Source organism: Psammomys obesus, unplaced genomic scaffold (genome assembly GCF_907164565.1).
Source record: "Psammomys obesus unplaced genomic scaffold, mPsaObe1.curated_primary_1811, whole genome shotgun sequence".
NCBI lineage: Eukaryota > Metazoa > Chordata > Mammalia > Rodentia > Muridae > Psammomys > Psammomys obesus.
The window spans coordinates 1146595-1157290 of record NW_026596034.1 but is presented as its reverse complement, the minus strand read 5'-3'; the positions used below and the strand labels follow the sequence as shown (position 1 = coordinate 1157290).

At 51.4% G+C, this 10696-nt stretch overlaps 2 protein-coding genes across 3 annotated transcripts in view; both read right to left on the bottom strand.

Annotated features, from left to right (window-relative positions):
- The window catches only part of Samd1 (sterile alpha motif domain containing 1), a 2875-nt gene extending 2468 nt beyond the window's left edge, over nucleotides 1–407 (bottom strand). The window contains exon 1 of the mRNA XM_055620949.1: nucleotides 4–407. Within this exon, the coding sequence (XP_055476924.1) occupies nucleotides 4–318 (315 nt within the window). The 5' untranslated portion in view covers nucleotides 319–407. The remainder of the gene's footprint in view (nucleotides 1–3) is intronic.
- A 1139-nt stretch (nucleotides 408–1546) lies between these two features.
- The window catches only part of Prkaca (protein kinase cAMP-activated catalytic subunit alpha), a 23513-nt gene continuing 14363 nt past the window's right edge, over nucleotides 1547–10696 (bottom strand). For both annotated transcript variants that reach the window (XM_055621244.1, XM_055621243.1), the window contains 6 exons: nucleotides 9508–9590; nucleotides 7293–7419; nucleotides 7110–7205; nucleotides 6861–6983; nucleotides 3087–3251; nucleotides 1547–2733 (listed from right to left, as the gene is read on the bottom strand). In XM_055621244.1, coding sequence (XP_055477219.1) covers nucleotides 2608–2733; nucleotides 3087–3251; nucleotides 6861–6983; nucleotides 7110–7205; nucleotides 7293–7419; nucleotides 9508–9590 — 720 coding nt within the window. In that variant the 3' untranslated portion in view covers nucleotides 1547–2607. The remainder of the gene's footprint in view (nucleotides 2734–3086; nucleotides 3252–6860; nucleotides 6984–7109; nucleotides 7206–7292; nucleotides 7420–9507; nucleotides 9591–10696) is intronic.

Below are 10696 nucleotides of genomic sequence, written 5' to 3'. Positions count from 1 at the left end.
GGCTCCGCGGCGGGGCGGCTGGACGCGCGCCGCGTTGCGGTACGAGATGCTCCCCTTGTAGCTGACCCGGAGCACGGCGCGCTGCTGGATCAGTTTCTCGAGCTCCGCGCGCGTGCGCTCGGGCTCCGGGCCGTGCCGCCGCCGCACCATCCGGCAGATGCGCTCCAGGTCCGGCCGCGCCTTGCGCGAGCGCAGCGAGTCGATGGTGTCCAGAATCCACTCTTGATAGTGCGGGGAAGCGGCGGACGACGAGGCGGCGGCCGCCGTGGTGGCGGCCGCCGCCGTCTCCGGCGGGGGTAGGGCCGGGGGCCCCGCCATGCCTCCCGCCCGGCCCGGCTGCACGGTGCGCGCTGCCTCCCTCCCAGCGCGGCGCCCCCTCCCCGCTCCCCTCCCTCCGCCGCTGCCCGCCTCCTCCGCCTCCCCCCGGGGGGCGCAGCGCCTCGGGGGAGCGGCGGCGGCGCGGCTGTTTCAACGCAAAAAAAATCACAGAGGGACAAAAAAAAGAGAGAGAGAGAGAGGAGAGCGCGCGAGAGAGACAGAAAAAAAAATAGTGAGAGAGAAAGAAAAGAGGAAAAAAATATGCACACACTCACTCACTCGCACGCACGCACACAACAGCCCCGCTTCTGCTGGGCGCGCGCGGGGCCGGGGATGCGAGGAGGGAGGAGGGGAGCGCGGCGCGGCCGGCCCCTCCCCGCCGCCGCCGCCGCACGCGCGCCCTGCGCCCGGGACACTCCGGCCCCCCTTCCTGCTCGCCCTCCCCCGCTGCCCGCCTTCCTCGCTCCCTCCCACCCCCACGCGCCCGCTTTTAAGGTGGAGCCCGGGCCCCCGCCCGCCCCGTGTACCCGGCGCTCTAGCTCACTCCGGCTCGCTCCGGCCCCCCCTTACAACTCCCGCGCGCTTTTTAAGGAGGCGCCGCGGAGTTGGCGCCGGAGCGGGGGCGGGGAGCGCGGCGGGCGGGGGAGGGGAGAGCAGGGGGGGAGGGGACAGGGGCGGGCGGGGCGCGCGGGCGGCGTTCGGCCGCCCTCCAGCCATTGGGCGCGGGACCCAGACGTCCTCGGCGCCCAGCCCCCTCTCCACGCCTCTCCGCGCGCAGCGCTCTCGGGACCGCACTTACCGGGAACTAGCCGCGCCGCGGCCCGACGCCCCGCGCTCCTAGGGAGCCGCGGAGAGCTCACTAGCGGCCCTGCCGCGCCTACACGAGGGCTTGGGGGCGCGCGGGGCTCCCCCTTTCTCCTTCTACCCGGCCGATCCCGCTGCCGTTCGGTCGAACTGGTCCGGGCGGCTCCCTCCAGTGGCCTCTTGGTCCCGGACTACACGAAGTAGAGGTGCGAGCAGATTTGAAGACCAGAACTCAGGGTCAAAGGACAGTTTGCCCACCCCACCCCTTCTTTCTCTGGCAGGGCGGAGGAAGTGCAGGAATTCCAGCTAAACCTGGTTTCTCCAGGGTCCCGAGGCCAGGGTCTCCCGAGCCTCGACGCTGAGGTCCGAAATTCCCTTTCCAACACCCGGAGGGTGTGATCGAAGTCGGGAATACCAGCGACACTTTTATTTTAAAACAAAACTTTATTGGTAATAGTTTTCAAATATGTTTACAACAGCACACTGTTCAAGAGGAAGTCTCATCCTTCGAAGCACACAGGTTGAACGGCCCCCCTCGCCCCTGGGGCCCCCACCCAGGCCTGAGAGCTCCTCCTTTTTGGGAGAAGTTACGAGAGGGATAAACACAGGGATAAATGGGGTAATTTCCCCAGCAGCTCCCCACCTTTCTATTGAGAGAAAAGCACAGTCAGACTTGGGGGTGCAGTGAATGGGGATGCACACAGCAAGAGGTGATGGACAGCTGACAGCTAAGCTAGAAGTGAGGCGCTCAGGATGGGGAGGGGCTGATGCACGGAAGAGTTGGCATGAGACCCCTAGAAAAGGGCTGGGAGGCTAGCAGCTCAGGGCGAGGTTCAAAGCCCGGTTCCTTCCTTGACAGAGTCAGTTGGCTACCCCGGTCTCATCAGGATGGATTTGTGGAGCAAGGTAGTTTGGGAGGGCGGGGCAGTTTGGAGGATGGGAGGCACTGGTGGAACTTAATTTAAATGAAGATTAAAAAAAAAAAAAAAAAAACTAAAACAAGAACAAAAACAAAACAAAAAAAAAACCCACTAGCAAGCAGCCCTCTGTACACGTCACTAAAAATCTCCCTTTCCAAGTAGGACTGCATGGAAGGGAAGGTTGGCTTTTCTGTCCATCCTTAGTGTCCAGTGCTGGGGTGAGGGTGGAGGCTGAATTTGGGCCCCTCTTTCCGTACCCTGCCCCTGGATACACCAGCAAGATGGGGTGTGACTGGAGCTAAGAAATGCATTGAAAACAGGCAGAGAAGTGTGGGGGAGAATGGCGGGAGGGGGAACAGCTGATGTTGCCCCTTCCCCAGTATCTGGCTTTCCTGCTCTCCCGAACCCTGGGGGGTGTGGAGTGGGTGTTAAATTAGATGCATGGAACTCTAGGGCCCTCTGGCTGTTCGATCCAACCCTCCCACCCCCAACCAGGAAAAAAAAAAAAAAAAAATAGAAAGAAAAAGAAAGAAAGAAAGAAAACCCATGGGGCTCAAGCACACCCCTAAAACTCAGTAAACTCCTTGCCACACTTCTCAGTGATGGAGACCCGGATCTCTTCCTCCTCATAGTCGTCAAAGTTACTCGTGTCCCCAGGGCCTTTAAACTTTGGTATGAAGGGAGCTTCCACCTGGAGAGATTAAGAACCACCCAGAGCTTATTAGCCAACCTTACCATCATTACAACAATAAAAGTGAATGGCCAATAATCAGAAGACACTTGCTGTAACCCAGGCCTGTGCTCAACGTTAGGGCATAAGTGTCTTCTTTGCAACCCAACTCAGCAAATGGAAGTCATGTCCCAGAGAATATTTCCTGTCCAAAGCCACAAAGTTGCTAGAGGACCCAGCATCCCATGCATATTCACTTACTAGCTTCAGGAAGCTCTTGTTTAATCTCAAGCTTAATAGGCTGTTTGCAAGATCCTATCCCTGATTCCTGGCCTTTCCCCAACTTTGGGCATGCTGGGGAAAAAGAAGCCCACCTTTCTCTGATAGATGGCAATCCAGTCAGTTGTGGCAAACCACTTGTGGTTCTTGATGTCATTGACCCCGTTCTTGAGGTTTCCAAAGCGCTTGGTAAGATCCACCTGTAGAAGGTTCCGTAGCAGGTCCTTCAAGTCAGAACTGAAGTGGGATGGGAACCGCACCTGGAAGGGGGTGTAGACAGAGTGGGGTGCTGCTCACATACTTAGGGGGTCCAGAATGCTTTTTCCATTTTTGACAGGATCTCCCTCAGCTAACCCCACCCCTAGACAAGGTTTCTCTGTGTAGCCCTGGCTGTCCTGGAGCTCTCTGTAGACCAGGCTGTCTTCAAACTCAGAGATCAACCTGCCTCTTCCTCCTAAATGCTGAGATTAAATGTGTGCACCACCATACCAGGTGAGACAGAATTTTAATGTATAGCTCAAACTGGCCTTAAACCCATGATCCTGTCTCCTAGCCTCCTGAGTGCTAGAACTACAGGTACACACCATACTCGAACAGCCCTACATGGAATCTGTTAAGATGGCTTGTAGGGCCCAGCAGTGGTGGCCCACAAGTTTGAGGCCAGCCTGGGCTACAGAGTGAGTTCCAGGACAGCCAAGGCTGTTATATAGAGAAACCTCGTCTTGACACAAAAAGGCTTGTTGGAGTGTGGTGGCACTTGCCTATAATCACAGCACTGAGGCAGAGGCAGGTGGATTTCTGTGATGTGAGTTTAAGACCAGCCAAGGCTACATAATGAAGACCTTGTCTCAGTGGGGCTTGGGGGGCAGGAAGATGGCTCATTCCTGGGCCAATGGACCATTCTGGTCTTGCAGAGAACCTAGGTTTGATTCTAGTGCCCACATGGTGGATGACACCACCTGTCACTCCATTCCTGGGATATCCAATGCCTTTGGCCTCCAAGGGTACCTGCACTCATGTGTACACACCTACATACAGACACACACATATACACATAATTAAAAAATAAAGTAGGTAAAATATAAACAACGATGGCCTATTGGAGCTAGCGCTACAGCTTTGTGACAGGTCAGTAGCCTAGCCCACACAGGACTCTGCCTTTAGGTCCCAGAGGCCATGTCAAAAAATATACCTTGAGTCCCCTCTGGGTTTGCTGGCTTGGCAATTGTGGGTAAGGCCTGAGAATCTACTACCCCAAGGTCACATGGAACAGAACTATAGAGAGGCCCTGCCTCAGGTCTCTAGACTTGTACTGTATCCCCTCAGCTGCGATTCTTCAGGTAGCTCTGCTGACTGAGGTCTGATGGCTTCTGAAATAAGGATATTTCATCACTCTGGATAAACTGACTTGTACATTCCTTAAAAAGCCAGTACAGTTCTTCCAGTCATGCACCTCCAAAGGCTCTTGTACGTCCCTGTATGCAGCCCCTAGATTTATACCTGTAAGAACTGGCTTCACGGAGCCAGAGATGATGGCACAAGCTTGTCATTCCTATACTTGGAAGGCTAATTCAGGAAGGTTGAGTGCCAGGGCCCCATATTAAGACCCTGTTGTAAATCAATCAGTCAGTCAGTCAAACATACAAAATGGCTCAGCAGGTAAAGGTACTTGTTGCTGAGCCTAATAATCTAAGCTTGATACCCAAGGTATCATAGTAGGCCAGAACTGACTCCTGAAAATTGACCCTGACTTACATACACTGACACAGTGCCACAAGCATAATGAACTGGTGTTAAAAAAATAAAAATTAAAAAAAAAAAAAAAAAGGAAGAAAGAGGAGGAAGGAGGAAAGAAAGGTAAGGCAGACTAGCAAGAAAAACAGACCAAAGAATGGAAAGAAACAAAGACAAAAAGAAAACCAGCTGGTGTCTGCTATGCCTTTCCAGTGCCGTGTGACCTTGGCTGGGGTCCTTGACCTCTCCAGGCCTGTACTGGCCTCAATGACATGGGGCAGATATCCCAGGGTTCTGTGTGACAAGATAACACAGCCAGGGCCCGTGGGAACTGTAAGTTGTTACAAATAAGGGGCTTATGCTCAGCCATGTGTGGTGGCACACACCCTGGTGTTCACCAGGATTTGGGAGGGAGCAGCAGGACCCGAAGTTCAAGGGTAACCTTGATTACTTGTGGAACTGGAGTCCAACCTGAGGCTCTTAGTTTTCAAAACAACAAAATGCCCAATGTTAAAAGGGAATTCGCTCTCCTCCTCAGAATCTTCCTTGGAGTTTTTTGTACCCTCAGCCATCATCTTGGACATTTCAATTTTTCATTTTGTGTTTCTTCTGAGTGACATTCTGTAACATTGCTCAAAATCTCTAATTTCACAACAATCCTCCTGCCTCAGCCTTCTGAATTTGAGAATAAAAAGCATCTACTAAGTAAGGCTCCCTCGTTTAATCCCACCAGAGGCAGAGACAGGCGAATCTCTGTGAGTTTGAAATCAGCCTGGTCTACATAGTAAATTCTAGATTAGCCAGGACTACAAAGTGAGACACTGTCTCAAACAAACAAACAAACAAACAAACAAAAAAAGAAAGAAAAAGAAAAATGCAGGGCTGTCTTTCTTCTGTGCAATAGGAGGCACTCATATTCCACTCCTGGGTGATGATGAGTATGTGCCCAGTCCTGAGGACCATACACAGAATGGGAGTCTTCTTTCAACCTCCCAGAAAGGCACATGGCTGGTTCCCTTGTTTCCGGATGGGTCAAACGAGGCTCAGAGAATCAAAGTGATTTTGTCTCCATTTTACCCAATAGTTTGTTACAGGACTGGGACTTGGGGAGGGGCAGAGCCCACAGTTCTTGAACAATGCAGGGAGACTTGGAGCCAACCAGTGGCTGTGGTCAAAGACGCTGAAGCAGGCGGCTGACAGCCAGGTTTCCCTGCTAGGTACAACTGCTGAAAGGAGAGCTGTGATTCTCAGCACCACTCCCTGCCCCTGCGAAGGTGTCCACTTGCTTCTGATGGTGCAATCTCTCAGACCAACCACTCTCCCTCTCTACACCTTAGTTTCCTCACCTCTCCTACAGGGGCACCATTTCTTCAGCATATGGCTAAAGGGTAACCAGGGCTAATGGATGGTAGTCCTCTTGAAAGGTACACTGCTGGGTTTGTCTTTGTTATAAGACAAAAAAGTTTTACTCTGTAGCCCAGGCTGGTCTGGAACTCATGGCAATCCTCCTGCCTTGGATTTCTAAAGAGTGCTGTATCACCATGCCAGGCTAACTAAGGGTACACAGCTGCAGGCCCTGCCCACAGCAGAGTAAGGCTTGCTGTTATGGCTGGGGGCAACACTTGGGAACCAAACACATTTGTTCTTCTGGTCTGGTGTCAGGGCTGCACATTCTGTAACCAGTGATCTGATATGATTAGGCTTCCTCACATGCTTAGGAATTCAGTCCTGTCAGTTGTGAGATAGATTCTCCAAAGCATTGTCATGTGTGTGTGTGTGCCTGTGTGTGTGTGCGCGCGCAGTGAATGCATGTGTCTGTGTGTGTCTTGTTGGTTATACATGCTAGACCACTGCCCTACCGCTGAGATATACCATTATTCCCCATCACTGTGGATTCAGGGCAAGTGTACTATAGCTGAGCCATGCACCCCTGTGCTTGATTTTTCCAAGTTTCACTAGCTTATGCTATCCTGGAAATCTCTATGTGGGCTAGGCTGGCCTCAAACTTAAGATTCTCCTGACTCAGGCTCCTGACTGTAGGGCGACAGGTTTGTGACAGCACACTCAGCCTGGTGGGGACATGTGGAAGGCTGTTTTGATTCCTTCCAGGGCTGAACTCCATATCCTGGCCTCACCTTCCCAGAGACGATTTTCTCGTAGATCTGGATAGGCTGGTCGGCGAAGAAGGGCGGGTAACCAGCAGCCATCTCGTAGATGAGGACCCCGAGAGCCCACCAGTCCACAGCCTTGTTGTAGCCCTAGAGCAAGATGGGGGGCCATTCGATGAGGCAAGAAGGTGAAGAGGGAGATGGCTCCTCAGGGGCAGGGCAGGCTAGTGAGGTGGAGCAGGCCCCAGGGGTGGGACAGGCTGGTGAGGTGCCTACTTTGCTCAGGATAATCTCGGGGGCCAAGTATTCAGGGGTCCCACACAAGGTCCAAGTACGGCCTTTCACACGCTTGGCAAAACCGAAGTCTGTCACCTGTAGGCACAAGAATGGGCAGTAGGTAGGGAGAAGGGCTGCAGGCTTCAATTGTGCCTGGGAGTGCCCTCCCCCGGCCGCGGGCACCTGAATATAGCCCTGCTGGTCGATGAGAAGGTTCTCGGGCTTGAGGTCCCGGTAGATGAGGTCCAGGGAGTGCAGATACTCAAAGGTCAGGACGATCTGCGCCGCGTAGAAACGGGCATGGGGCTCACTGGTGGGACAAGCCAGGAGGGGATGTGTGGGTGAACATGACCACATTCCCAAGTGGTCCAACACATGGGTCTGATTGCCCACGGAGCAAGACACCCCATGTCTAGCTAATCAAAATGCAGATTCAAGGCTGGGCATGATGCTGTGCACCAGTGGTCCCAGCTATGCGGGAGGCCAAGATAGAGGGAGTGCATGAACCCAGGATTCCAAAAACAGCCTGAGTAATATACAAAGACTCAAAACTGTACAGTAAAAACTGGGGAGCCAGTTTTTATCTATCACCAAAGCACTCTGGGAGGCAGAGGCAGAAGGACTGTCTAAAGCCAGCCTGGGCTACATCATGAGTTCTAAGCCAGCCCAGACTACCTAGTGTCAAGAACAAAACAAACAACAACAAAATCAAGCCCCCCCCCCACACACACACTCTGAGCTGTACAATTTTATTCCAAAACTCAAGATAAACAAAATGGGGCTGGAAGGCTTAGAAGGGACGATTGCCTTGCTGAGGAGTTAACTTATTCAAGAAAGTGGTTTAAGGAATTTTGTCTGATACTCAGAGTTTTGGAAGAAAGTAATTAGGGTACATACAAGCGTCAAAACAAAACCCACCTACCAGGCATAATGGCATACATCGAACCTCAGAACTCCAGAGTCCTGTCAGTTCTACGCCAGCCTGGTCTACATGGTAAGCCCCAGGCCAGCCAAAGTTACATAAAACAAACCAAACAACAAAAATAATGCCAAACACCTCACAGGTTTGGTCATCAAGGACTTCCGGTCTTGTTGGTTTGTTTTTGTAAATTAGGCAAAGCTGAAGTTCATAAAAAGACAACTTTTAGAGTTTGGACGAGAAACCGCAGGGGTGGGGGTGGGGGCTATCAGCAGCTGTCCAGAGAGAAGTGAAGGAAAAGGGTGAAGCCATGCTATGTGCATTACCAGCAAGGAGGGCAGCCACGTAACAGCAGGCATTCACACAGAAGGCACACAAACTTCAGAGAAAAAGGAAGACAAAGTACTGCAAACATTGTACCCAGCTCCAGCCAGCATTGGACAGGTAGAGACAGAAGAGGAAAGGCTTCCCCTTTCTGACTCAGGCAAGCCTCACAATGGCACACAGAAATCTCACTTTTTGATTTTGTTTTGAAGATGGTTGCTTGTTTTTGACACAGGGGTTTTCAGTGCAGTCTGGGTTAGTCTCAGACTCCTGATCATACTGTCTCGACATCCTGAGTGCTGGGATTAGAGGCACACACCTCCACACTTGATGGGATGTTTGGATTTTAGTGTATATAAAAATATTTGTTTAGCTGGGCAGTGGTGGTACACACTTTTAATCCCAGCAGAGGTAGGTGAATCTCTGAGTATGAGGCCAGCCTGGTCTACAGAATGAGTTCCAGGACAGCCAAGACTATATAGAGAAATGCTTTCTCAAAAAACAACCCTCCCCCAAAAGAACGCCAACAACAACAAAGCGCACACGCACGTACACACACACACACACACACACACGTCACGTAACATACTACCATCAAATTTAAAACTACATGAAATTATCCACTAATTTTAAATTAAAAAAAAAAAAAATTCTTGCGAGGTGCAGTGGTGGGCTCCTGTGATTCCAGAAAGCTGAGGAAGGGGAACCGAGTCAGCCTAGGAGTTGAAGGCTAGCCTGCACCACATAGTGTGATCTCATTTTTTTTTTTTCCTTTCTGTGTTGCCACTGAGCTCCACCCCAGCCATGCCAACTGAAATTTTGAGTCCTAAGTCACCATGACTGGTCACTCAGCTTGGTTGGCTGAAACATCACAAATTGCTTAGCATAACAGGAACAAAACCCCACGGGGACTAAGTGTGGTGACAGATGCCTGTCATGTCAGCACTCAGGAGGAAGGAACAGGAAGATCTTGAGCCAAAGACCAGCTTCAGTTACACAGCAAGACCCCACCAACAAACACCGTGCACGCGTGCACACACACACACACAAATCAAATCAAATCAAATCTGACTGAAACCCAGAGAGAGCACTTTCCACTGCTAAGCAGACTGGATCCCTGTATGCCCTGGGGTGGAAGGGATGGGACCTGCTTACCTGAACCTTCCGATCCGCCGTAGGTGAGAGAACATCTCTCCACCAGGCACATACTCCATGACCATGTACAAGTTTGAGTTGTCCTGTGGGAGGCAAATTGAGTCAAGGCCCTGTCCTTAGGCACTAGGCTCCATCCAAAGACCACAGTGGCCTGAAGGGCCACTGAAACCTCGGTGACAACTATCTTCCCAGTGGCCCATGCTTTAAGCAGCAGGAGCTGATTTTGTCTGGGAGCAGGAAGAAGCAGCTGCTACTCTGTCCTCACAAGAGGGGAAGGTGAGGACATGGCCAGTGGCCAGCTATACTTCTGCAGTGGCTACTGTCTCAAGCTTCAGTGTCAGCATTTGCCACACAGGCGAGACAGGCGACAGGATCTGCCAGACCCAAAACAAGAATGTGTGGGGCAAGATGGCACTCAGCTAGAGTATCGGCAACTGAGGAGGGCAAAGACCAGTGTCTTAAGACCAGCCTGGTTATGCAAGAAGAAGAAAATATATTTGCTGGTGAAATAGCTCAACTGTTACAGGCTCACAGGCAAAAGAAAAGATTACTACAGGATTGGGGACGTGGCTCAACTTCAGAGCATTTCATCTAGCACATATAAAATCCTGGATTCTATTCCTAACACCGTAAGAAACAAAACAAAAACTGACAAGGCGTGATCTTGGCACTCAGGAAGCTGAGGCAGGAGAATCATGAATTCTAGGCCAGCTTGGGATATACAGTGAGACCCTGTAATCCCAGCACTTGGGAGGCAGAGGCAGTGGTCTCTGTGAGTTCAAGGCCAGCCTGGTCTACAAAGAGACTATAGAACAGCCAAGGCTACACAGAGAAACCAACCCTTTTTTGGAAAAAAAAGAGAAGGACGGAAGGATGGAAGGACGGAAGGATGAAAGGAAGGAAGGAAGGAAGGAAGGAAGGAAGGAAGGAAGGAAGGAAGGAAGGAAGGAAAGAAGGGAGGGAAACTATGAATTGCTGTTTTGAGTGGTATTCCCATAGGTTCTTATGTACCTGCATAAGAAAGAAAGAAAAGAAGGAAGGAAAGAAAGCAAAAAAAGAAGGAAGGAAGGAAAGAAAGAAGAAAGAGAAACTATGAATTGCTGTTTTGAGTGGTATTCCCATAGGTTCTTGTGCACCTGCATAAGAAAGAAAGAAAGAAAGAAAGAAAGAAAGAAAGAAAGAAAGAAAG